General features: G+C 38.1%; 2 protein-coding genes across 5 annotated transcripts; both read left to right on the top strand.

The window, feature by feature from the left end:
• Nucleotides 1-10,272: 10,272 nt before the first annotated feature.
• Nucleotides 10,273-15,965, top strand: LOC110808995 (F-box/LRR-repeat protein At4g14103-like). Of its 3 annotated transcripts, none has more exons than XM_088214824.1 (6): nt 10,273-10,438; nt 11,256-12,198; nt 12,293-12,454; nt 12,571-12,819; nt 15,215-15,432; nt 15,512-15,965. In XM_088214824.1, exons 1-6 carry the CDS (start codon nt 10,428-10,430, stop codon nt 15,585-15,587), a joined length of 1,659 nt encoding a protein of 552 aa, XP_088070950.1. In that variant the 5' UTR covers nt 10,273-10,427; the 3' UTR covers nt 15,588-15,965. The 3 variants fall into 3 exon arrangements, with proteins under 3 accessions (XP_088070950.1, XP_088070955.1, XP_021890383.2); XM_088214829.1 differs by having other exon boundaries at nt 10,273-10,490; XM_022034691.2 differs by having other exon boundaries at nt 10,273-10,490; nt 11,239-12,198.
• A 1,757-nt stretch (nt 15,966-17,722) lies between these two features.
• On the top strand, nt 17,723-27,569 carry AUG6 (HAUS augmin-like complex subunit). 2 transcript variants are annotated; one of them, XM_088214816.1, is made up of 13 exons: nt 17,723-18,045; nt 18,190-18,246; nt 18,376-18,470; nt 19,142-19,292; nt 19,436-19,561; nt 19,666-19,822; nt 20,594-20,654; nt 20,726-21,044; nt 21,576-21,701; nt 25,296-25,457; nt 25,537-25,789; nt 25,936-26,451; nt 26,891-27,569. In XM_088214816.1, the coding sequence occupies exons 1-13, from the start codon at nt 17,830-17,832 to the stop codon at nt 26,929-26,931; spliced, it is 2,280 nt and encodes a 759-aa protein (XP_088070942.1). In that variant the 5' UTR covers nt 17,723-17,829; the 3' UTR covers nt 26,932-27,569. The 2 variants fall into 2 exon arrangements, with proteins under 2 accessions (XP_088070942.1, XP_021890366.2); XM_022034674.2 differs by having other exon boundaries at nt 17,724-18,045; nt 25,978-26,451.
• Nucleotides 27,570-27,826: the final 257 nt, after the last annotated feature.

The following is a 27,826-nucleotide window of genomic DNA, read 5'->3' as shown; positions in this document are numbered from 1 at the left end:
CCCCGACTTGTTTTTCCCCGCTGATTCCTCCTATGGCCAAATCGAGGTCGAAATCCCGGCCAAACGGCCGGAATACGCGGCCGAAACCCAGCGGCGCCGCCGCGCCCCCTCTCGGTTTTTGCCTCCGACGAGGCCCTTCCCGGCCTCCGTTCGATGCAATTTTTATATCACCGTGATCACCATTCTTTTCTCTACAGGTTGACAGAAGCCGAATCACCAAAACACGAACCTCGCCGGAGAGCCGCCGTACCCGAGAGCGCCGCCGCCGGTAAGCTCCGTTTTTCCGTGATTTTTTTGGCCCCCCGAGGGCCCTAGGGTTGTTTTCTGACAAGGACCAATGCGAGTGTGGCCGAATTCGGCCGAAAACGGCCGAAAACAGCCAATCCGAGACGACTCGCCGCCGCCAGCGGCGGCGCCGTCGCCGGAGCACGGCGGAGCCGCCGTGCCGGAGTTGCGATTTGGGCCGAAAGAGGCCCTGGGCCTAATTTGGGTTTTTTTTGGAACACGTGCAGGTACTGTTAGTGTGTTTCAGTTCCCCGGGAAAAATTAAGAAAAAATTAGGGACGGCCTGCAGGCGCACTGTGAATCGTATTCGGATCCCGAAAACAAGTAAGGACCCCTCACTCTATTTCCTATCACGGTATTAAAGTTCAAAATGATAAAACGGTATTTCTTGAATTAACGAATGTGTAAAATTACTTAAGGTGGCTAATGGAGCCCGAGTATAGTGTGATTGGTGATTTACTGTTATTTGGCCTGTTTACAGCTTTAAATGCAAAATGAGGTTTGATGTGTTCATTTTACAGATTTGTGTGCATATACTACGTTTTTATTAATCATGGGTTGAATGACTGAAAAACTGATGCTGTATGTTGTCTGTTTGGCATGAATTACGATTTGCTTGTTTAAATGTGAATTGATGATGCTGACTGAGGAAAAGGAAAATGAAAGATTGTGTAGACTGATAATTGTATTATGGGGGTCAGCCTGACTAAATATCCTGAGAGATGGTGGACGGACCGGGTCCGTAGGGAACCCTACCGGGATTGTGGTCTCACATGCTGGACGGGGTATTGAGGTTCATGGTTTTGGCGCCCATACCGGACGGGGTATGGGGACGGCCCTGGAAACTGATTATGAATGTTAAAGGTTAACGGGTAGCGGAACCCCTATGGACCTCCACGGATACTAGTAGGCTGGTAAATGAGAAAAAGATATGTTGTACAATGATTAAATTACAAGAGGCGTGATAAGTGTTATGTTTTACAGCTTATATTATTCCATGATTATGATAATGTTATTGTTTTCTTATATTGTTTTCATAAATTCCACCGAGGTAAGTGGAGGGTAAAGGTTTTCATGTTAATAAACGAGTTTGTTGTAAATTATGCTCCATTGGTCTTTTGTGTTTTTCTACCCCCCTTTACCTCCGTGACGGTGAGATATCGTGATGTTCTTACTGGGCTAGTGTAGCTCACTCCTTATTTAACTATTTCAGATCAGGAAGACATGGTTCCCGAGCCCGTTCCGCAGGAGGACGACGAAGGGGATGCCTAGAGACTCTGTAGTCATACTCATAGTTTTATTTTCGAGTTTCTCTCTTAGTTAGTTTAATCTTTTATATTTTAAGTACGTTTTTGGTTTTTTTTCGTGTAAGGGATGTTAACTGAAATTTTGATCTCGCTTCCGCACTTGATATATTTAAATACTCATTTCATTTTAATATTTCCGGGGCCGTTACAGTTGGTATCAGAGCCACATTTCCTCGGACCCATCCCTTACACTATAGTCCTTTAAAGAAATACTCACCGATTGGTCGTTACTCAACCATTCCTTGTAAATGCAGGTACACAGAAATGAGGAGAGGGAGGCCCCCACTAAACCGAGCGGCCCAAGATAATTCGCTTCGGGAGGATTTGGACAGATTATATGAGATGGTGGAAGCTCTCGTAGCTGCCCAGCGAAGGCAAGAGGAGAGAAGGGAGTTACCCGGACCTCCTCCGCTAGCGCAGGTTGAGCCCCCGTTACAGCAGGCTGATCCCGAGCCACCCCGGCAGGAGCCTGTTCCTCCACAGTACCACCCGGCACCACAGCCGCGGTACGACCCGGTACCACAGCCACAGTACCAACAGGTGCCGCCACAGCACATTCCAGTGCCCCCACCCCATCAGCAGGCGCCACCACAGGGTCCCCCAGTTCACCCTCAGCCGGCCCCAGTCCCTCTACCTCGGGACCCCGCTCCCTCCTTGATCGACCCCGGCTTCATAGAGAGGTACAGGAGACTGAACCCTTCTACTTTTTCAGGGGGATCCTCTTTCGAAGAGGCCCAATACTGGCTGGCGGAGACTGAGAGAGCCTTTGAGACCTTGGGAGTAATTCCTAAGCAGAGGGCTGCCATTGCCTCCTACATGCTGGTAGGGGAAGCAGTACACTGGTGGGAGCTCAAGCGGGCCACCCTGCCTGTACCAGTTACTTGGGAGCAGTTCCTAGCGGCTTTCCATGCGGAGTATCTCCCTAAACACATCCAACATTTAAAGGAAATGGAATTTGCTCAATTGGTCCAGGGTAATATGACAGTGTCGGAGTATGCCCGCAAGTTCCTGGAGCTGGGCCGACATGCCCCGGAGACATTGTTGGATGAGGGTCGAAAGGCCAGGAAATTCCAGTGGGGTCTCCGCCCGGCGATCAGACAGCACTTGTTGGTGATGGAGCTCGAGACATATTCGGCAGTCCTGGCAAAGGCGCAGATCATAGAAAGGAGCTTCGACACCCGCCCTCAGCTAGCGGGAAGTTCCCGACCTTCAGCCCTGCTCCGCAGGCCAGCGCCTACCATGCCTGTCCAACCCAGTAAGAGACCCAGGCCTGCCGTTCAGGGCCCTCCTCAGGCTATGGGGGCAGCTTGTGGGAAGATCTGCCAGTACTGCGGCAGGGATCATGGGGACCGACCCTGCTACCGCCTCAACAACACCTGTCGCATATGCGGCAGTGCCCAGCACTATGCGAGGGAGTGCCCTAGGAACCAGAATCAAGGGAGGCCTCCAATCCAGGGCAGAGTTTACAACCTTACCCAGAAGGATGCCGATGTAGACCCGGACGTGGTACATGGTATGTATATTATCTCTGGCCACATTGCTCATCTTTTGTTTGATACTGGTACATCACATTCTTTTATTTCACATGTTCTTGCTTCCAAAATTTGTGTATCACCTGATAGACTTGATTCATTATTGTTTGTATCTACCGCTGGGGGGGAGACATTACTAGGAGAGGTTGTCTACAGGGCATGTGCCGTGGAGATAGCAGATAGGAAATTGAGGGTAGACCTGATAGGGTTAGACACAGGGGATTTTGATGTAATCCTAGGAATGGATTGGCTGGCGGCGTATCACGCCACCATAGACTGCTTTAATAAAAAGATTGTATTTAATCCTCCCAACGAGGAGCCATTTACAAGTTAATAAAATTATTCGGTACTGATTCTCCCTAATGACAAATTCTTTTCTTCTTAATTCCCAGTGCGTTGATATTGTATTTTCCCTAACTAGGTAAACCCAAGAAGGAAGTTTGTATCCAAGAGATTCCAGTAGTCCGAGACTTTCCAGACGTATTTCTGGATGAACTGCCCGGTCTACCAGGGGACAGAGAGGTCGAGTTCACCATAGACTTACAGCCAGGAACCCAACCCATCTCGGTAGCTCCTTACCGAATGAGCCGCATCGAGATGGAAGAGCTAAGGAAACAAATCACTGAGCTACAAAACAGTGGCTTCATTAGACACAGCATTTCCCCATGGGGTGCCGGGGTTACTTTTGCAAAGAAAGGAGATGGAACGTTGAGACTGTGTATTGATTATAGAAGGATAAACAAGGTAACAATTAAAAACAAATACCCTCTCCCCCGGATTGATGACCTTTTCGATCAGTTGCAGGGTGCACAGGTTTTTTCTAAAATAGATCTACAATCAGGTTACCATCAGGTAAAAGTGAGAGCAGAAGACATCCCCAAGACGGCATTCCGAACCAGGTACGGACACTATGAGTTCCTGGTTATGCCGTTTGGGCTAACCAACGCCCCGGCCATCTTTATGGATCTTATGAACTGTATCTTCAGAGAGATTTTGGATAAATTTATTGTCGTGTTCATCGATGTTTTCTTAGTCTACTCAAAAGTAGAGAAGAAAATGCTAATCATCTTGCCCAAGTCCTCCAGGTATTCAGGGAAAAGAAGTTGTATGCAAAGTTGAGCAAGTGTGGATTTTGGCTCGAGCAAACCGCCTTCCTAGGACATGTTATATCGAAGGAAGGGGTGTCGGTGAACCCCGAAAAGGTTGAAGCGGTACTTGGTTGGGAAAGGCTGACAACAGTTAAGGAAATTCGCAGTTTCCTAGGGATGGCGGGTTATTACCGCCGGTTTGTCGAAGGGTTCTCCAGTCTAGCGGCCCCTCTAACCCGACTCACAAAGAAGAATGCAAAGTTTGATTGGAATGAGAACTGCGAAAGGAGTTTTTCAGAATTGAAGAAGTGACTGACTACTGCACCCGTGCTGGCTCTACCGAGTGGATCAGGAGGGTATACAGTTTATAGTGATGCCTCCTATCTGGGCCTGGGTTGTGTCCTGATGCAGCATGGAAAGGTTATAGCATATGGGTCTAGACAGCTAAAGAATCATGAGAAGAACTATCCTACCCATGACTTGGAGCTTGCCGCAATCATACACGCCTTGAAAATCTGGCGCCATTATTTGTATGGAGAGACCTTTCAGATCTACACCGATCATAAGAGCTTGAAGCACATCTTCACTCAGAAGGATCTCAACATGCGTCAGAGAAGGTGGATGGAACTCCTCAAGGACTATGATTGTGACATCCTATACCATCCAGGTAAGGGCAACGTAGTAGCCGATGCCCTCAGCAGGAAGAGTGCAGGCACCCTAGCCCATCTGATGGTTTCGGAATGCAGGTCCATTGGGGCTACGCAGCAGGTTCGACTGCAAGATCTGAAGAGGGCCACATGTTTGAACCACCTAGCAGTCCAACCCGAGTTAATCCAAAGAATAAAGGAAGCCCAGTCAATCGACCCCGCCCTAGTAAACCGCAAGAAGGATGCAGAACAGGGAGTGAACTCAGAATTTCAGATCTCTGCCGACGGATTGATTCGTTTCAAGGACAGAATGTGTGTCCCAGACGACAATGAATTAAAAAGAGACATCATGACAGAGTCCCATAGTTCAAGGTTCGCCATGCATCCAGGAAGTACAAAAATGTACCAAACTATGCGACCCCGATTCTGGTGGAATGGGATGAAGAGAGATATAACCGACTTTGTATCTAAGTGCTTGGTATGTCAGCAGGTCAAAGCAGAACATCAACGCCCAGGGGGGTTGCTTCAGCCTTTACCGATTCCAGAATGGAAGTGGGAACACATCACCATGGACTTCGTATCGGGACTACCCAAGGCACGATCGGGACACGATGCCATATGGGTAATTGTTGACCGACTCACTAAGTCTTCCCACTTCCTGGCCATCAGAATGACTGATTCGTTGGACAAGTTGGCAAGAATGTATGTCCGGAAAATAGTCAGACTACATGGGGTCCCAGTAACAGTGGTATCCGACAGGGATCCCAGATTCACTTCTCGGTTTTGGAATAGTTTCCAGCAAGCTATGGGAACAAAGTTGTCCCTTAGTACTGCCTTCCACCCCCAAACCGATGGACAATCAGAGAGGACAATCCGTACGCTGGAGGATATGCTCCGAGCTTGTGTCCTTGACTCCGGAGGCCATTGGGACGACCATCTACCCCTGATAGAGTTTGCCTACAACAACAGTTACCAAGCAAGCATCGGCATGGCCCCATACGAGGCGCTATACGGGCGTCCGTGCAGGTCACCGATTTGTTGGGAGGAAGTGGGCGATAGAAAATTGTTTGGCCCGGATTTGGTGGAAAAAACCACGTCCAAGATAGTTAAGATCAAGAAGAACATCCAGACAGCTCAGAGTAGGCAGAAGAGCTATGCTGATACCCGGAGGAGAGACCTGGCCTTTGAGAAAGGTGACCGGGTGTTTCTTAAAATCACCCCCTTCAAGGGAATTAGTAGGTTCGGCAGAAGGGGAAAATTAAACCCCAGATACATTGGACCCTTTGAAATCTTAGACAAGATTGGTACCACTGCCTACAGACTTGCACTGCCCCTTGAGCTCTCCCGGGTTCACAATGTGTTTCATGTATCTATGCTGCGCAAGTACAATCCGGACCCTTCTCATGTCGTGGCTCATGAACCGCTTTCACTCCGAGAGGACTTGTCTTATGAAGAAGTACCGGTCAGTATCACGGACCGAGAAAGCAGAATACTCCGTAACCGGGAAATATCATTTGTAAAAGTCTTGTGGCAGAACCACACGCCTAGGGAGGCGACTTGGGAGCTGGAATCAGAATTTAGGGCACAATATCCTCATCTGTTTGATCAAGAGTAATGAGGCAAATTTGGGGACCAAATTTCTTTATGGGGGGGAGAGTTGTAGCACCCGGAAAGGAGGAGAAAAAAAAAAAAAAAGGGGGGGGGGGGGGCACGTCAGCAGCCACGTCAGACGGCCCGGTCAGCAGTCCCGGCCAACCGGGGCCTGCCACGTGGCAAGACCGCGTCACTCCGAAAGGAGCCACGTTGGCGATCTGCGTGGGTGCGATCCGACGGCCCAGATCAATCGCGCGATCGGACGGCCCAGATTCAATAAAAAACGAACGGCCCAGATTAAAATGAAATGAACGGCTGAGATCAAAAAGCAAGGGGTTATAAATAGAACCCCCACACCAGACCACAAACCCTAGCCGCTCGCCGCTCGCCGGAGAAGACGAACCAGAGGCCAACCGCCGCCACCCGCCGCCGCACCGGGGAAATTTCTGACCGCCGATCGAGGTAAATTTCATACCCCCGACTCGTTTTTCCCCGCTGATTCCTCCTATGGCCAAATCGAGGCCGAAATCCCGGCCAAACGGCCGGAATACGCAGCCGAAACCCAGCGGCGCCGCCGCGCCCCCTCTCGGTTTTTGCCTCCGACGAGGCCCTTCCCGGCCTCCGTTCGATGCAATTTTTATATCACCGTGATCACCATTCTTTTCTCTACAGGTTGACCGAAGCCGAATCACCAAAACACGAACCTCGCCGGAGAGCCGCCGTACCCGAGAGCGCCGCCGCCGGTAAGCTCCGTTTTTCCGTATTTTTTTGGCCCCCCGAGGGCCCTAGGGTTGTTTTCTGACAAGGACCAATGCGAGTGTGGCTGAATTCGGCCGAAAACAGCCAACCCGAGGCGACTCGCCGCCGCCAGCGGCGGCGCCGTCGCCGGAGCACGGCGGAGCCGCCGTGCCGGAGTTGCGATTTGGGCCGAAAGAGGCCCTGGGCCTAATTTGGGTTTTTTTTGGAACACGTGCAGGTACTGTTAGTGTGTTTCAGTTCCCTGGAAAAAATTCAGGGAAAATTAGGGACGGCCTGCAGGCGCACTGTGAATCGTATTCGGATCCCGAAAATAAGTAAGGACCCCTCACTCTATTTCCTATCACGGTATTAAAGTTCAAAATGATAAAACGGTATTTCTTGAATTAACGAATGTGTGAAATTGCTTAAGGTGGCTAATGGAGCCCGAGTCTAGTGTGATTGGTGATTTACTGTTATTTGGCCTGTTTATAGCTTTAAATGCAAAATGAGGTTTGATGTGTTCATTTTACAGATTTGTGTGCATATACTACGTTTTTATTAATCATGGGTTGAATGACTGAAAAACTGATGCTGTATGTTGTCTGTTTGGCATGAATTACGATTTGCTTGTTTAAATGTGAATTGATGATGCTGACTGAGGAAAAGGAAAATGAAAGATTGTGTAGACTGATAATTGTATTATGGGGGTCAGCCTGACTAGATATCCTGGGAGATGGTGGACGGACCGGGTCCGTAGGGAACCCTACCGGGATTGTGGTCTCACATGCCGGACGGGGTATGGAGATCTTATGGTTTTGGCGCCCATACCGGACGGGGTATGGGGACGGCCCATTTCACCCTCATACCGGACGGGGTATTGAGGTTTATGGTTTTGGCGCCCATACCGGACGGGGTATGGGGACGGCCCGTTTCACCCTCATACCGGACGGGGTATTGAGGTTCATGGTTTTGGCGCCCATACCGGACGGGGTATGGGGACGGCCCTGGAAACTGATTATGAATGTTAAAGGTTAACGGGTAGCGGAACCCCTATGGACCTCCACGGATACTAGTAGGCTGGTAAATGAGAAAAAGATATGTTGTACAATGATTGAATTACAAGAGGCGTGATAAGTGTTATGTTTTACAGCTTATATTATTCCATGATTATGATAATGTTATTGTTTTCTTATATTGTTTTCATAAATTCCACCGAGGTAAGTAGAGGGTAAAGGTTTTCATGTTAATAAACGAGTTTGTTGTAAATTATGCTCCATTGGTCTTTTGTGTTTTTCTACCCCCCTTTACCTCCGTGACGGTGAGATATCGTGATGTTCTTACTGGGCTAGTGTAGCTCACTCCTTATTTAACCATTTCAGATCAGGAAGACATGGTTCACGAGCCCGTTCCGCAGGAGGACGACGAAGGGGATGCCTAGAGACTCTGTAGTCATACTCATAGTTTTATTTTCGAGTTTCTCTCTTAGTTAGTTTAATCTTTTATATTTTAAGTACGTTTTTAATTTTTTTCGTGTAAGGGATGTTAACTGAAATTTTGATCTCGCTTCCGCACTTGATATATTTAAATACTCATTTCATTTTAATATTTTCGGGGCCGTTACAACGCTTAGTGTGATATCCCTATGGGCTCTCAATGATACCAGTAGACAAATAAAAAAATATATTATTTTTACTCACTTGAATATGAGATTGGAATATTATTTGAGTTATTGTCTCTATACGTTAATTTTGAAAATCTCGTAACGGTAAGTATATACAATAAAAGGGTTTCCTTATGATAAATGAATTTACTTAAATTAAGAATTTTATTGGTTGTTTTTATGATTTTTACAAACTTTTGGTTTTTGTATCAACGAGTAGTGTAATATTCTTATTGAGTTAATGTAACTTACCGTTTCATTAACTATTTGAGATCAAGAGAACCAAAACCCAGATCCTGATCAATAAGAGAGTTGTGAATAGTTCATCACCCGGACTCCCTTCACTAGTGAAAGTCATTCTAAAATGTTTAGTATATTACATTTTATTTTATTTTATTTTTGTTTATTCTTTTAGAAGTGATATTCTCGTAGTTTTATTGAATATTTTAAATTATTGTGTAAGAAATATAAACCCTAAACTCTATTATTTCGCTTTCGCATTTAATTTATGACTTTATTTCCTTTTAAGTTTAGGGTCATTACATTAAAAATTTAAAACAATTTAATTATTTTTGTTATTATATATTTTATAAATACTTTCAAATTAAATTTAAACAGTGTTTAATTATATTTATTTTTAAAATAAATTTATAACGTTATATTATAAGACTAAAACATATATAGAAAAAATTAAAAGTAGATTTTATTGTATAAATTAGAGGAACAAATTAAATTTATTCATCCTTATACAAAATTATTTTGTTTTAAAAAGAAAAATAATAAAAAACTACTAAGTTCTTTTAAAAATTTATTAAAAATAAATAAATATTTTAAACGAAAACGAACAATATTTACGTAATCAATCATTCATAATATCAAATAAATCACTTTCATATTTGGTAAATTTATCAAAAGTTATAGTCATAACAATTTTTCTATTCACCTTCTTAAATCATTTTTGAATACTTTATATTATAATATTTTATTTTTAGAATATTCGAGAATTCAATTATTTATATTTGATTTGATTTATCTCATACCGTCTCATAAATTTTCATCTTTATTATTTATATAATCTAATTGATTTTAAATATAAAATTCTTTTATTATTGAAATAAATATTTTAAATTAAAGTTAACTATTTTTATTATTTATATATTTTTTAAATTAAGTCGACACCTAATTTCATTTATTTTTTCAAGTAAATTTATAACATTGGATCGTGTTATAAGATTAAAAATTCAAAATATATTTTATTGTATAAATTAGTGGAAAAAACTTAAAATATATTTATCCTTATATTAAACTATTTTTTTTTTCAAAGCAAAATAATAAAAAAAACTATTAGGTTTTTTTTTTTAAATTATAAAATTAAACAAATATTTTAAATTGAAACTATAAATACATATTTTTCATATCAAAACCAAATGCAGTCGTAGCTTTCCGCCGTTTGTTCTCTGCTCGACTGGTTCAGTCTTCTCATTTTCTCTCTTCTTCAACCTTCACTCTAGGGCAAAATCCATCCATGGCTTGATCATTAAAATCCATTTTACGAAATCAATCCACTCACCAAAACAATGGATATCAGGTTTTTCTCAGGAACTCACCGTTAATCTGTGCAATCTCATTTCCTTACTCGGGTACGGAATTCAAATTCATTCGGGTTGACTGTTTGATTGATTTTCTTGTTTGAAGTTCTTTATTCTATACCGGAGAAGATTGATCGTAGAAGCAGAAGTAGTTTTGTGTTTAAAATCTATAATTCTGTGAGTTTGAATTGAAGAGTGTTTGGTTGGCTAGTTTATGATTGTGAGAGGAGAATCGGAATGTGCTTTTTGCACGTTTATTTGCATGTGTTATTGGAATTTAATTGTCTCTATTTTATCGATGAATGTGTTTAGAGAAGATATGTCTTCACTTTTAGGTTTCTGATTTCAGTTAATTGCAGTTTCATGAGAGAGCAACTGTGTGTTGTATGAGTTTTATAATAAGAACAGTAATAATAATAAGCTACGTTTCGTGGGGGAGGAAAAACGAAATGATAAATAGGGTTTTGGCAAACTTAAGTCCATGTTTGGGATAAAGAAAAATGAAATGTCGTTTCATTTATAAATGATGTATAAAGGAATTCATTGACAGATGAGTTACATTTTCTGGATCAGAGACAAAAGTCTGAAACTCATTTCGAGGTTTTTTTCCTCTAAATTCATTTCCAAATTCTCAAGCCATAGTTATTGTAAAGAAAAAAAGAGTGGATTCGTGAAGGGTTTCCATTTTTTTTTTGTGGAGTTTATTTGTCACAAAAAGTGTGTAAAACGGTTTGTTATAATTTTAAATTCCCACATTCAGTGCTATATTTTGCCTGACTTTGTCTAATACTATCTAAAGTTTTGCTCTTTCTCTAGGGTAACAAATATGGATGGACTTGCTGTGCAACCGAATCCTAAAAGTCAGAAGCTTTCTGAAGGACATGATGTGGGACAGAAAATTGACAGGATCAGTGATTTACCTGATAACATTCTTCTTCACATTCTTTCTTTTACGTCCACCAAGGAGGCCATAAGAACTTCCTTATTGTCAAAAAGATGGAAAGACTTGTGGATTTTCCTGCCTGACGTTGATCTTCAAAGGAGTTGCTTGGAGCTAGAGTCTAGCTTCACTGTATTGGTGTCTAAGGCACTTTTCCATCGTGACACTTCGCATCTAAGGAAATTCTGCTTGGAGCTAAATTTCGATGTCAGTTTGGACCTGTTCAAAGATTGGATATCTGCAGCAATAGAGCATAATGTTCAAGTGCTTGATCTTAACCTCTGTGGAGGACAGAGCTTTGTGTTACCTCCTAGTTTTTTTACTTCCAAATCATTATGCAATCTGAAGTTATCTATGCTTCATACTCTAGAGATTCCTTCTCAGATCTGTTTCATAAGCCTCAAGTGTTTGACTCTTTCAAGGGTTACATTTCGGGACGATGAGTCAACCCAGCTTTTATTTTCTGGCTTTCCAATCCTTGAAGAGTTAGTTTTACATGATTGTGATTGGCAAAAGATAAATTGTGTCACCATTTCAATTCCTACACTGAGGAAATTTGCTTTTCTGCTTGAAACATTGAAGCATGGGTTACTAGAATGTAAAATCAAGCTTTATGCAGTGAATCTTAAATCCTTCAAGTACGCAGGTTTTCTGACAGTGAAAGTTCTCCTCTGCAACGTACCATTGTTGGTGAATTCGTATGTTTGTTTCTATAAGACAGTTGACGCTGATTACCTTGAAACTATTCGCCGTGCTGCTCAACTACTTGGCAGGATTTACCGTGTTAAATTTCTTACAATAACCAGTGAGACCCTAAGGGTACATTAGCTTCACCTTTTCTCCATTGTTTCTTGTGTCGTTTTGGTCCCATATTCTGGAACACTAATAATGATTTCTGTTCTGTTTTGTGAAGTTTCTCTTCCCCAAGAATCTCGCAGTTCATCTGCCTAAATTTTATAATTTAATTCATTTGGAGGTCGGCTTAAATCATCGTGGGGTACTTGTTTCGGCTGGTAGAGAGTTGATGTGCTTTCTTAATAAATCACCAAATCTACAATCTCTTGACATTCCAGTGGTTGGTTTCTAAAAGCTGATTGTTCATTTAGTACATTGCTTATTGTTACAAAATGGAGTTTGTGGCCCGGAAGATTTTCTTGACCTTCTTATTCATGACTATTTATTGTCTTTCAGGGAATCAACACATCCATATTTGATACGCTACCTGATTGTTTAAAGTCCCGCCTCAAGAGATTTAGCTTGTCAAAGTTTGCTGCAGTTGAATACGAAATAAATTTTGTAAAATTTTTGGTTACTAACGCAACAGCTTTGGAGAAGGTAACCATCCTAGCAGTTTGGGCTGACACCGCGTTTCATTTTGGGAAGCAAGAGGGGATCGAGCAACAGCTGGAGAAACTTTGCTTGTCATCACATGTTCTGAAAGTGAGTTTTGAATTTGATTTCTATAAAAATCACATTCTTGGGAAAGTTTTTGGATCCATGCATGCCTTAATAACTTAATTCTACGTTGCATGTGATATGGGTGCACCAGCATTACACGTGGCACAAATTTTTAATTTCCTTGCAAAGGTTTTAGCTTCTATGATCTTCTGGCATTTCATTGGTTTTGTTTGTACATGACTACTAGACTGTATTTGCGTTGTTACTTACCTTTCCATGGACAATGTCTTGATATGTTATGAATTTTATTAGGAATCATGACACTAATATAAAAACTTCCTATTTGGATTACATCAAGAATTATGATGCTAATATAAAAACTTCCTATTCGGAAATACATCAAGAATTACGACACTAATATGGAAACTTCCTACTCAGGAATACATTGAAGTGCATTAGTATACTTCTGCATCTCTGGTTTTCAACAACTGCCATGTAGGTGCTACTGTGGTATATGGAGGCACCATTTCTAATTTCATGTATTTCTGATGCAGAACAAAAACTTCCAAAATTAGATATGTTTAAATGCTAAGAAATATTCATATATTTATAATGATTGCTAGTTATTAAGATGTTTATCTTATTTAGGAATAATTACCTTTAGGCTTATTAGTTGTGTGAGTTTATTATTTTCTATTTAGCTAGAATCCTATTTACTTTTTTTTTAAAAATAAAGAATCGTATTTACTCTATCGTAGTTTAATCAATTAATATGCTTTTTCTTTCTATTGAATAGATTTCCTAAATAGATCTAAGAATTCCTACTTTAATTGCATTTCATACCTATAAATAGGATGCCTTAACTTTGTTTTCGGCAGATTATTCATATGTTAATATACAAACACTGAGTTACCAATTTGATTATTGAAATTTGAGATTTTCAATTTTTGGTTGTTAATAATAGTGTTCAAACTTTCTTTTTGTTCACCACTTTTGCTCTTGTAATTTGATAAATTTGTATATTATGCAGTAACTTAGAGATTTTTGGTTGACTGATGACTAGAACGCTACTGAAATTTTTAGAATGTACTGATTTCTGCATAAGACACTGTAAAATTCCGCTTGATTATTTGATACTGCGGTACGATCCCTTTATGTTTTACTGAATTTGACTCAGGAGATTCAGTTTGAATCTTTTAGCCGCTCGTTAAAATTTCCAATACTGGCTGAAGAAACTTGTGACAACAAACATATGCCATGATGGACCCTTCTGATTGCTATTAATAAAATATAGTTATTGGAGATTAATTTGTTACTGTTCTAGCTGTCTGTTAGATTCTCATTATACGATAGTTTGGTCTTAAATGATGTTACTTTGACTTGTCAGATTTTGTAATGAAAATGAAGTCGCTAAATTTGAACTCACTAAATTTCAACTTCAAAATAAGTAGGGAGGATGTTCTTGTAGTTTTGTTTAGTTTAGTTTTGAATTGAATTTTAACTCATTCTCTAGAATTACTTTTACACAATTTAACAGCAATACATCCAGTGAAAAAACCCTGACAGATAGCTTTTTTTTTTTTTGAAATAAAAAAGTGTCTGACAGATAGCTAGATTACCTTTACCTCTTCCTAGTGAATAATGTTGTTCCAAATAAACATTTGTGTTGAGTATTTGACTTACTACCAAATTATACTTCTTTTTCTACCACATGTTATGCTTGCTGTTCTTTGACTTGCATTTATTACTTTTAAGATTTAGTAAACACATTTACCAAATTATGTGGTCGATAGAATATAAGTCCCTATAATTTAGTAAAAAAACACAGCTTATTTAGCCCATCTTATATTTATCTAATAATTTTTTTTGGTGCAACTTAACCATGTACAATTTTGTGAAAATGAAGTTTTCTTATGCAAAAAAAGCCTTAGATTAGTTAGGATATGAAGGGTTTGCAGCTAATACTGGAGTGATCTTTTAAGATTTAAAATGATCATTCTTGATCTTACATTGATGAATTTAATTTGATGATTTACGTTTTAGTTTGTGTTTGGTTCAATTCTCAGTGAATTCATAATTTTCATAATCTTGACATATGGAGTTAGAAATTAATTCCATCTCTGCCCCACCTCTGATCCTTATAGGTGGAAATTCACTTCTTTAAATTAAAGTTGAAAATTCAAGGTGAGGGAGGAGATCAAATATTATAATTCTATATGTTAAGAATAATATAAAAATAGATGAAAATTAATTGGGTATTAAATGAGAATTGAAGATAGCATGATGTTATCGTCAGCGACTTTATTGAATTTTATAATAATGAGTTTGAACGATTCTACCTTCTTTGTACTGAGTCTTCTGAGTAGTATTAGGATTTTGAGCTCTGATGTATTTTGCATCTTCCTTTGTTAATGAAATTTGTTACTGAACATTGCAGCTCTCAAAAACGCTTGATCTATTGCTGCATGCGGCACAATGTCAATTACAGCACTGCCAATATCAATATTGCGACAAGGCTAGGGGACTGTTCCAACATGGCAGGCAATGTAAAGTGTATTCTAGCGGAGGTTGTAATCTCTGTAAGAAGTTGTGGTATGTTCTGCAACTTCATGCTCGTGCATGCAAGGAATCCGAATGCCAACTGCCGCGTTGCAGGTAAAATTATTGACCTCTAAGTTTGAATTCAAGGAACATAGATCTGCAAGCTATTTACAAAGTTGGCGTTCATATTCAGATCCCTTAAGGAGTATTTCACGAAGCAGGGTGGAAATTACAATCGCATTCCATTTGAAATGATAGGCGTGACGTGATGCCGATCGTAAGACAGAAAGCTGCTGGGGATTGTGGATGACTATGTTATAGATACAATTTGGATATGTTGGAGAAAAGGAGGTAAAGAGTCTGGTTTTGTGAATGCTGCTCAATTTTGATGGTAAGGATACCATAGTTCAGTAGTATAGAGCAGATATTGATAAGTTGATAACTTGGTTTAAGGGGAGAAAACCTATTGTTTGATTTGTAAGTATTTGCAGCTAGCTTTCCGATATAGCAAGTGATAACTTTAGAAGCGGATCTCCTTGATATGCGGGAGAATGTGAATATGATAGTTATCTATTTACAAACTATTTACAAACTCTCTTGTATATATTTGCTTTACAGTATAGAGAATAAATGAATCCTTTGCTATAGGTTCCAGATTTTGATAATTGGTTAAGGTTTATTAGTTAACATAGTATCAGATTTCTGAAGGAAAGTAGAATATACTTGGTATGTGCTTTCCGCATTTAGCCATCCGAAGTCAACCCATGTTGCAATAATGAGTTCAACGATGAAGAACGCCGTGGAGCTTATTCTTATCGTGGTCGTAAAGCTCGTAGAAGAAAGGTAAAACGAAAAACATGCTAATTTTTGTTGATGAGAATAAAGATAACTAGACAGAAAGTTCATCTATTGCATGCTTTAAAACTAATGTTTGTGATTCAAACATTAGTCTTAATCTAGTTATATAGAGTGTTATATATACCAGCTATCTACTTTGAATTAATTGTGATAACAATATTTGGGTTATGCTCACTAGCATCTTCTATATATATGTATATATAGATGCAATTCAAGATAATTCCTTATGCTACCAAGAATTTTTTTGCTAATCATTCTTTACTTTAAGTACGGTCTAGTCATGTAGTTGGCCGGCTTTGGCCATTATTATGTTGACAAGAAACAAGCATAAATTAATTAATATATAGATTTGAATAAAGTATTGATTATAAAAAATTACTTAATAATTTATATTTATTATATGTCATTAATTTTATGTAAACTTCAATAGGGTAATTAAGTAAATTTATTATATAAAAAATCTGAAAAACTAGAGAAAATGTGCTTATTTTCTATATTCTTAAAATTATTTTTTAAATTATTCAATTATTATTTTTCAAAAAAATTTATAAATAAAAATTACACTTTCTTCTTTTGTAAAATAAGACTTATTTATAAAAATATTATGTTTCAATGATATCTTTTTGTTTTTTTTTAAAATATAATATAGTATAAATACATCTTACAAAAAAAAAAAAGGATGAATTTTTAACCTCTAAATTATTATAAGTTGAAAGTATAGTCTGACACAAAATTTTTAGTAAATATTTATTTTTAATTATTAAAAAAATTAAATTAAAATTTTTAAATTTTTATTAAAATTTGAAGTTGAATATCACCGAATTAAATAATACAAATATCATAATATATTTAGAATGTATCAATTATTTTTAAGAAAAATGCACGAAAAGCTTTGAAATTTATAGATTAACAACTTAAGTTTCATGCATACATATATATGTGCATTAACTAGAAAATTTAATTAAATAAAACATTTCCAATTAATTCCGGAAATAATTAAAAATATCTTTTGAAATGGTAGTTGGCAGCATGTAGAAAGTCTATTTAAATTATAAAAAAAAAACAATAATTTTATTATTTTATAAACTAAGGAAATAAGGGTCAATAGCTACTTCTTTCAGATATTTTTGTTAAACAAAATTTAAAATTAAATAATCTAAATTAAAAATTAAACATTTTTTTTATTTCTATTTATTTCACTTATTTTAAGGACTAATTAAACAAACATACTATTAATTAAACATTTTTGAAAATCCAACACCTTTTCCAAGTGGCCGGCAACATTTTCCTCCTGCGCACGTTAGCAATAATCCTTAGTCGCCCTCTATCCATTTCAAAACAACTTCACTCGACAAACGTGACTAATTTACCCAAATATTTTCAAAAAGCCCCTCTAATAAATCCATAATTATAAATCAACCCCCTGCCTCTTTCGCCATTCACTTCCGTTTTCCTAATTAAATGCTTCTTCAGGGACCTCCTGTTTAAAAACCCGGAATATTTTTTGATTTGCAATTTAATCGAATTTGAAAATAAAAAATCAATAAAAATTTTGAAAAACCAAGAAGAATCGCAGAGAAAGCAGAGCAGAAGGAATCGGGAGGGTAAACAGAGAGAGAAGAAGACTAGAAGGAGTTGGTGGTGGTGGTGGTGATGACGATGGATAGAGAGAAGGAGAGAGAGATTGAGCTAGAGAGTGCAATGTACACCAACTGCTTGCTGTTAGGTCTCGATCCGAACGTAATCGGGCTGGGAGCATCCAACGGCACGCCTCGGGTCGGACTCTTCCGTCACTCCAACCCTAAACTCGGCGAACAGCTTCTCTACTTCATCCTTTCTTCGCTTCGTGGACCTACTCAATCCGCCAAAGTATCATACACACTCTCTCTCCTCTCTGTTTACCTGTTTTTACATATTTACACAATTCGCTGTGTGTCTGTGTTCGTCTTTTGGTTTCACTTTGATCTGATAATTTTGGTTTCATTTTCGTTTAATTACGTTGCGATCTCTCAGGATTTCGACAAGGTTTGGCCGATTTTCGATTCTGCGCAATCTCGTGATTTCCGTAAGGTAAACAGGAGAAGATGAGAATTTTTGGATTCTCATTCGGATTACTGTTTGGTTTTGTTGTTTAAATTTATTTATTAGTTTTTTACTTTAAATTGAGGATAATTATGTAGTGAAACTATGCTGGTGAAGGTTGTGCAAGGGATTATTAGTGAGCTCGAATCGCAAGGGGCGCTCCCGAGGAGTAACTCGAGGGTTTCTTCGCTTGCTACGTGTTGTGGACCAAGGTTGCTTTCCCATGCTTCCTCTCTTGAATGCTTATTATCTTTTCTGAGTTAAATTCAGAGGAAAAAGCTGATCTATGTGCTGATAGAACCGAGTGACAAAATGCGAACATAAATATGAATGTGAAGTTGCTTTATTTTTCACTTCAACCTCCAGAGATAAGTAGCTTACTGGGGTCTTTTAGTGTACGTATTCCAGCTTTTCATACTTCATAAAGAAATTTTTTTTTTGCTTCTTTCAGGATAGATTTCTTGGTGAAGGTATGCTCTGAAGAGCATTTATCTTCATGTGGTAAATAAAAGTTGCTAGAATTTTGTCTTAAGAATAACTTCTTGTGCGCTGTATTAATGTTTTTTTTTTAAATGGAGGGCCATCTAGTTTCCTTGCTGGAACAAGATGGATTTTGTTCTTTCTCATTCAGTAGATTTTTGTGGGTAAAGATGTGAGCCAAAGCACATACTTATTTATGTGGTATGTAAATTGCAAGAATTTAGAATCTTGAGAAGAAATTTTCCCGTGAGTTAAATTTCAAATGGCAAGACTTGAATCTGTTTGTAATATTCCTGTTAACCAAGATGCTGTAAGCTATTATGGTTCTTATGTTCTACTGTATTGGATGATGCTTGCATTTTTCTTTCATGTCAACTGAACAAAGCTTCATATTTGACTGCAGGTTCGTAGAACTTTTATGGCAACTTTCCTTGCATGCACTAAGGGAGGTCCATAGACGGACGTTTCCTGCAGATGTAGCTTCTAATCCTCTGCCTGCTTCACTGACAGATGTAGCTTTTTCCCATGCAGCTACATTACTTCCCATTACAAAGGTTGTGGGATACATACTCTTCCATAGTTTCTGTAATGATTTTGAATTCTCTATTAGACGATCTACCAAATAGATGTGGGGATATTGACTCTAGTGTGATGACATTTTTAAATCATTTAACCTTACATTTGGTATCTTCAACAGGCTAGAATAGCACTTGAACGAAGGAAATTTCTTAAAAATGCAGAAACAGCAGTACACAGACAGGCTATGTGGTCAAACCTGGCTCATGAAATGACTGCAGAATTTCGTGGTCTTTGTGCTGAAGAGGTAAAGGGATGCAATTTTCTTGTTAGGAAGAAGAGGATATTGTTTTCCTTTTCCCTCTTCTGGGATCTGTTTTTACAATTTTCTATGGAATATTTTGGTGTCAGGCATATTTGCAGCAAGAGCTGGAAAAACTTCATGATATGCGGAACAAAGTGAAGATGGAAGGAGAACTGTGGGATGACCTTGTATCCAGTTCAAGTCAGAATTCTCATTTAGTTTCAAAAGCTACTCGCCTTTGGGAGTCTATATTAGCTCGTAAAAGTAAGTAAACATCATAGTTTCTTTTCCGTTTGTATGAATGGTCAAATGCAAATTATAATGGTATATTGCTGCCGTGGGTAAGGCATGAGTTTTTTCATACAAATGTATGAGGTGGAGGATATTTGTCCTTGACAGAGCTGAGCTCAGATAATTAGGTGAAGTGGACTTTCTTGCATGGGAAAAAGCCTTGATGATATAAATTTTCTGTTATATAATTTTTCTTGGATCTGGATTTGTAAAAATTTATTGATTTAGGATCATCATGTGTTATGTGCTGTCTGAAGTTGTGTTTGTATTCATTATAGTAATAGAATTGGGCTAATCTAATTCCTAGGCTGAAATTAAATGGTATTTCAAACATCTTTAAGATTTTTTAGCTAACACATGCTTTGAGAAAAAAAAATGAATTTTAATAAGCAAAGCTAAGAGCTCCTAGATCTGTTCACTAGTTCTCTACCAGGTTTCCTGAAATCTCATATGAATCTAGTTTTATGCTTTATGCATCTGAACAATTTCAAGGTATTGATAAATCTGTTCATGTGGATCTCATCTTTCTTCTGAGATTTCACTTATTAATTGGAAATCTGATTCACCAAGTAAAAACATTTTTCTGTTCAATCTGCTTAACTGTTTTCAAATTTGAACTGTTATTTTTTTTTTATGTTCTTATTTTGGTGTTGATTCTTTCTTCTGGTTTTAATTATAGGTTTTTGGGTTTGCCACCATCCAATTAATTGCGATGACATTTGTATCCATTATGTCTATGTGCAGGTCAACATGAAGTTCTTGCTTCAGGTCCAATTGAGGATTTGATCGCTCATCGGGAGCATAGGTAATTAACCACTATTTCCTCTGGTTGAGGATGCATTCTTTTGCACTTTGATGTATAAAATTTCTTTACAGGTACCGCATATCTGGATCATCTCTACTTGCTGCTATGGATCAGAGCTCTCAGATTCCTCACACGGATATCTTATCCGTCCAGTCTAGTGATCTAGCTTCAGCACATTTTGATGACAAGGAACAGAGTGATGGATCATATGGCAATGTGCATAGAGAAAAGTTAAAGAACAGTTTTGATTCATCCCACTCACAGACTGATGAAACACTTTCTCGAATGGATGATCGAGGTGGAAGGGTTCACCAGACGGTTGATGTAGCAGAAATTATTAGGCGTTGGACGCATGCATTACAACGTATTCATAAACAGTCACTTCATCTGGTATGTACTTCATGATATTTGTTTTACTACATTATTATTGCTACTAATCCGTGATCATCTTTCTCCACGTGTATGGTAACATCGTAAATTTTGCATTCCGAAGTTTCTTCTGGATGTCTCAGTGTGGTTCATAAATGTTCATATTTGTTTATTTTAATAATGTCAGATCAAATTTTTGGTATTAAAAACATAACTTAGCTAGTCATCAATGGAGAGTGCATATCTGTTTGATCAGTTGTTGTACATGAGCGGTACTCCCTTGGTGCCTTTTTTAATACATCTACTAACTTTTATTTCAAAAAAATCTGTTTGATCAGTTGTATAAAATCCATTGAACTCAAAATGTCAACTTATGGTGTGCTGCTCTGGATAAGTTAATGGGAAAAATAGGTTCCTTCTGCTGGGTCTCAATATTCCACTTTTTTGCAGTATGAAATAGAGAAGTTACCTAATTTATTGAACTGCTGTGCTTATTGTCTTAAATGGAATGTGAATTGCGACAGTGTGCTTATCATCCCTAATCTTTTGTAGGCAAAAGCTAACAACGGAGAGGGTCCAGATATTTTACAAAATGCACATGATGGTGGTACAAGTGGCCATGCAGAGTCTTTAGCTGCAACTCTTGCTGAACACCAGCAACATTTAGCAAGTTTTCAGGTAATGAGCACTAATCTGGCTTTATGTTTGTATGTGATTGTGTAAGTGTCTGTGTTCTTTCTTTTCTTGAAGACACTGGAGAAATTGTTCTTGAAGGGAGAACCTAGGTTTTTCTTTTCAGCATAACTATATGTAGAATTTGGAGAAAAAATATTAATTTTATTCTCACCTTTTAGGTTGTTACACCTGGGTAATTATATAATCTTTAAACTATTAATTGAATAATAATTATTATAATAGAATCCTACTTGCATAAGATTACTACTCTAATAGAATTCTAATTATATAATGCTAATTAATTAAATAATAAACTAAAATACTTAAATAATAAATTATGCTACTCAACATCCCCCCTCAAGTTGGTGCAGAGAAATCTTTCATGCTTAACTTGCATACCAAGTTCTAAAAAGTCATCCTACAGTTTATCAGTGTCAATAATCTTTCTTGTTCGAAAATTATGATTTTACTAGATTTGTTGTACCTATAGTTGATGAAGCATTAAATTGAGACAGAATACACTTCAGGGTTTGAATCTCCACATTCGAAAAAGCTCTAACTATTGGTGTGTCAAGTATTTCACTTTTGTCAACTAAATTTTCTTGAAATCTCGTAGGTCCACCATTCTTTTTCTCACGACCTCTAGTTGGTTTTACATGCAACTTTTAGCAAGTTTGTCTAGTGTGTTTTGGCTTGCTACAATAATCACATATCCGTAGATTTTTAGATTGTTCAGACTGAGCAATTAGTTCACTTTTTTTAATGTGTGCTATGTAAAGTATGACATTCCGTCTACTTTCTTTTTGTTGGACATAAGTTTGTTCTAATGAAGGAAAACGATCCTTACTAAGCGTTTAGACCCGTATTTGATCATGTTCAGTGTTCAAACTACTTAAGAAATCATAAGTTCACTTTTTTTCTATCAATTTCTGAAATTTAACTGTATCTGCAGGACAATTTATCAGAAAGTCTTGATAATAATCTAATTCTTGCCACAATTCACTTAGTTCAGAAATATATTGTGAAATAGTCATCTTTAGTTACTTTGTATTATGAACTTTATTCCGGAGTTCATAAATTTGGGGCGTCATTTTCCACTTGTGAATGTGTAAGAGATATTGTATTTCATATTTTTTTTGCAGTATCGAGCAACAAATATGTTCGTGCAATATGGAGTTGCATGGAATTGATTAGCCAAGACATTACCAAAGAGTTTTCAGAGTCTCATCTATTATATTCCAAGTCACTTATATCTGGTTTTTTCATATCACCTGTAATGTACCCCTGCAATCCTCTAACTTTGATAAATAATAAATAAGATTTTGATCAAGAAAGATAAGTTTTATCAAGTTTTACGGGACTGATTTGAAATGAGGGGTTATCCGAATAAGAAACCATCACTTTTTTTGTTTATGTCATTTTAAAGTGCTAAAAACAAGAAGAAAAATACCAAATAATGGAAAACAGATCTCTTTATCTACACTAAAATAGTAAAAAAAGAATAGAAAAATATTAAAATCGGATCTATCTAGCTGTCGGGCTCAGCTTGGCTCGGAAAATGGCTCAGCTTGGGAAAACAGCTCGGCTCAGTCTGACTGAACTCAGCTCAACTCAGCTTAAAGAAACGGCTTGGGTCGGCTTGGCTGAAACTTGGCTCGGCTTGGTGCAGGCGGCTTGCCTCGGGCTGAAATTGGCTCGCCTCAACGGCTCAGATCGGCTCAATGCAGCTGGCCTGAAAAATTCCCCGCGCACGGCTTTGCATGCGGCGAAAGTGGGCGATTGTGCCCGATAGAAGGCCGATAGATTGTGGCCAAAGGCTCTGTGCAATCGGAGTGAGGCAAATCGCGCGGCTCTGCTCGTGGCGGAAGAAGAAGCTAGATCGATCGCCTCTTCACGCATCTCTGTGCGCAACGGAAGAAGAAGCTGTGTTGATCGGCTCTTCGCGCGTCTCTGTGCGCGAAGGAAGAAGAAACCAGAGGTTGTTGCGCGTCTCTGCGTGCGGCTGACAGAGAAGCAATCCTTGGTGGTCGCGTTGCTCTATGTGCGGCTTAAGAAGAAAACCTCAGTGCTCCAGAGGAAGAAGAAACCAGAGGTTGTCGCGTGTCTCTATGCGCAATTGACGAAGAAGGAATTCTTGGTGGTTGTGCTGCTCTGCATGCGGCTGAAGAAGAAGGAAACCTTGGTGCTCTGATTTCCCCCTTCCTTTGATCTGACCTTCTTTCCCAAATTTTTGCTCTGTTCCTCTGGTTTGACTTACTTTTTACTCAGCTTGTTTTTGTTGTTCTAGGGTTTGAAAGAAATCCTAAAAATAAAATTCTAAAATATCTTTATTTTGCTCTAATACCATGTAGAATTTGGAGAAAAAATAATAATTTTCTTCTCACCTTTTAGGTTATTACACATGGGTAGTTATAGAATTCTTAAACTAATAATTAGAAAATAACTATTCTATTATAATTCTAATTATATAAGATTACTATTTTAATAAAATTCTAATTACATAATAGTAACTAATTAAATAACAAAATAAAATATTTAAATAATAAATTATGCTAATCAACACTATAGATTGAAAATCATTTCAAAGTGTAAGAGCTACAAAGAGCATGTAAAGAAAGTAAATCTCTTTCATTTTATGTAGAAATCTCATGGCATGTTAGTGGCAATTTGATGTAATTTCAATTTTTTTAAGAATAATTGTAATTTCAGTTTTAAGCCTCAATAAATAGTATCATGAAATTGTAAGCTTTGATCTGGGGTAACAATATAGTTGATGTAGTCTGCTTTTGTTGTGTTTTATTCCCTCAAACATTTTGCTTGACTTTTGGGTTGTGTGGAAAGAGAGGAATAGGAGGGCTTTTAAGGGGGTTGATGACACTAATGGTTTTGAATTTTAAAGAAATAGATGGTTGCATACCCTTGATTATTTGTTATAGGGTTATCCTCTGGGCACTATGGAGGATTTTGTGGAACTTGTTGATATGTTAATAGATCTGTAAATGTTGTAAATGGGTGGCACTATGGTGGCACCCCCTCGGTACTTATATACTGATCCATATAAACTTTTTATTAAAAAAAAAAAAACTTATGCATGGGATTCATGGCTCAATGAAAGGGAGATTCTGTTATTCAAACATCTAGTGTAAAAGAAGGATGAAAGTTAATGAACTTGAATGTCAAAAACTTGCACAGATTTTGTTTATGAAAGAAGGCTCATTTTTTGTTAGCTTTTCCAAATTATCATGCATACGGCCTTTAATTGTTACTTAACTCCCCTTGCTTATTGGAGGATGTTTATGCCCCAAGGTTGTTTATCAGAGTATATTTTTCAATAAATGAGAGATGCAGTGGAGTCAATCAGCTTTAGGTACTTAAAAGACTGAGAATATGAGTTGGACCAGATTCACACACAAGTGGACACATGTTTTCCTCTACTGATGCTATGATTCTATATATCTGCAATGTGCTTTTGCAGACCTGTATCAAGTTGATATAAAGTATGATAGTGTGATATAGAGGAAAGATAGCAATCTGCTACTTTTACATGCTTAACGGATCGTATGATATAGAGTCCCATCCAATGTTCTGCATGTACAGGTGCTTATTAACCAACTGAAGGAAGTTGCTCCAGCCATACAAAAGTCAATATCAGAGTTTACAGAGAAAGTTAATAGTATTCCTTCCACTCTGCCTTCCTTCTCAAGACATCATGGTCTAGCCACTTCACCTATTCACTCTTGGGCCAGTGGGAGGATGCTGGTAATTATTTAGTGAATATGTTTCTTTCAAGTGTTTAAACATATCTGATGTTCCTTACAGAATTTCTCGTGTTATCCAGGAAAGTAGCTCTGATGATGTTACAGAGGTGACATCAAAACTGTCTAATGTTCAGCTTGACAAGGTTTCAGCTAGTCCGCCTGCGCTGAAGCTCCCTCAATTATTCAGTTTGACTCCCAATTCTTCTGGAAAAGGTGGAAATATGCAAAAGCGACAAACAATAGCTCCTCAGACGAGTCAAGTGGAAAATCTGTCTGAAAGGATCTCCCTGGACCAGCCTTTGTCAAACAATCGTCTAGATAACCTAACTCAAGGTTCTTGCATCTGCATTGAACTTGTTTTACTCCCCGCTTGTTTGATCATATACTGGCTTGCTGCTGGCATTTTATTTTATAAGTTAAGCAATAAAATTTAATCTTAAAAGTCATTCAGAGATTTTGACTCTCAAAATCATGAACAGGTTCATTCAGAGATTTTGACGCTCAGTTATATGTAATTGCAGATAGTGATAGTTCTTATGTTCATAACTTGAAGAGATCTGTAAGGGAATCTGCTTTGTCAGTGCCATCCTGTAATTCAGAATCATCTCGAGACAGTCACTCTGATGAAGGCTCTGAGCACTTCTTTGTTCCTCTTTCAGTAAGTGGTTTTTCTCGTTTAGTTGGAGAAAATAAAAGGCCTTCAACAAGAAGCAAGAGATTGTTTGCATCTCAAACGGAGTCTTCCTTGCATGAAAAGCATGCATCGGATGATCATGTTAGGAGCAAGTATGATGACATACCAGATGTTTTGGATGATCTGGACTCATTTAACGAATATGAACAAGTAAATGGGTTTCTATCAGCTGGCGGCTCAAATAGTGTGGCATCAGCACACCAATCATTTTTTGACATTGAAGATACTCAGGATCAGGTTTTCTCCCCTCCTTTGCTGATAGACACATCCCTGTTAGAGGATGCTTATGAAGACTTGCTTGGTATGCTGATCTGTCCGTAAGCAGTTCAATTATATGCACACCTAAGGTTTCAAATTTATTTGTGCTATTAGGAGTGTTAGATGCTTTTTGATCAATACAAAATGACATCTAGTAATTTGTTCAGTTCCTGAACTCCAAACATATCTTATGCAAATCCTTACACTGATTAAAGATTCGTCCATTATCTGTTAGACTTTAGTCATGTTATATAGGAAGACATTGATAAAGGTGTTTTTTAGAAATCCAAGGAGGTTGAAAATTGTTCCAATCCTCCCCATCCCAAAAGAAGGAAATAAGTTTCTAGACAAATAAATGTGACATATATTCTTGAAATGTGATGCTGCTACTGATAAGATATAGTTTTCTTAGTTATTTCTTTCTTGTTCTCCCAATAAGAAAGTGCTTTCCCAATTAAAAAGTTTGTTTTTTTCCTTTGCAGCTCCACTATCAGAAACCGAAACTGCCCTAATGGAACACTAAGATTCATGTTTGGACTACAATATTTATCGAGGAGTTGATTTAGACCATTCTGATGGGTTTCTTTTCACTCCTCCCTTGGGAATGATTTTTCCACACTCCCATTTATTGTTTGTAGAACATGGTGATCTATTGCTCTTTCTCTACCATCTATTGCCTGGCTGTCTCCGATTCTTTTAGAATTGACATGTCATCATTTGGAGGATATATGAAAAGGTCGACATAACCGTTTTACTGGCTTGATGCTGGCATGAGCTCAACGAGATCAACTGATGTCACAACTTGGTTCTAGATATTCGAGGTGTATGCTCTTAGATACCATAAGAAATTCCACTTCACTGGTAAGCAAATACAGCTTTAAGCTAATACTTCTTTAGGTTCTTTTGTTTGTTTATTTGCTTCTTTTTTCTTTTGAGAAAAAAACCACGAGGAATATTGCAAAATCTTATTTTGGCTGATCCTAGAGAGCAGTACAGCAATTTATGTTGGCGTTGTGTTTTATATCATTCCTCAGAAGATTTTTTGTGACGAACTTGATTCTGTGTATCTATCCATCTCTGGTTGATATGTATTAATTGATTGTGTATTCTTGTGATTCATCACGGATATGAAAATCGTATCGGAATGTCTGAATTCTTTTAGAGGAATTTTCCTTTTCCCTTTCCCTTTGCCTTTACTTGCGTTGTACGTACATACCTTTCAGCTTTATACATGAAGTCACGAAATTGTTTGACCCCGTAAGAGTTATTTGGTGCAAGCAAAGTGCAAAATTACAGTTTCATCCTCCTAGTTTGGTCTTATTCCAGCTCAACCTTATTATGAGAACATTGTGTTTGATATTATTTATTTATTTCAAATATTCAGTTTTCATATATTTTCTTATGAAAAAGAACTAAAA

The sequence above is a fragment of the Carica papaya genome, chromosome 1 (genome assembly GCF_054855325.1).
Source record: "Carica papaya isolate Zhongbai chromosome 1, ASM5485532v1, whole genome shotgun sequence".
In the NCBI taxonomy this organism is placed as follows: domain Eukaryota; kingdom Viridiplantae; phylum Streptophyta; class Magnoliopsida; order Brassicales; family Caricaceae; genus Carica; species Carica papaya.
Note: the sequence above shows the minus strand (reverse complement) of the source record. Positions and strands in the feature narration are given on the sequence as shown.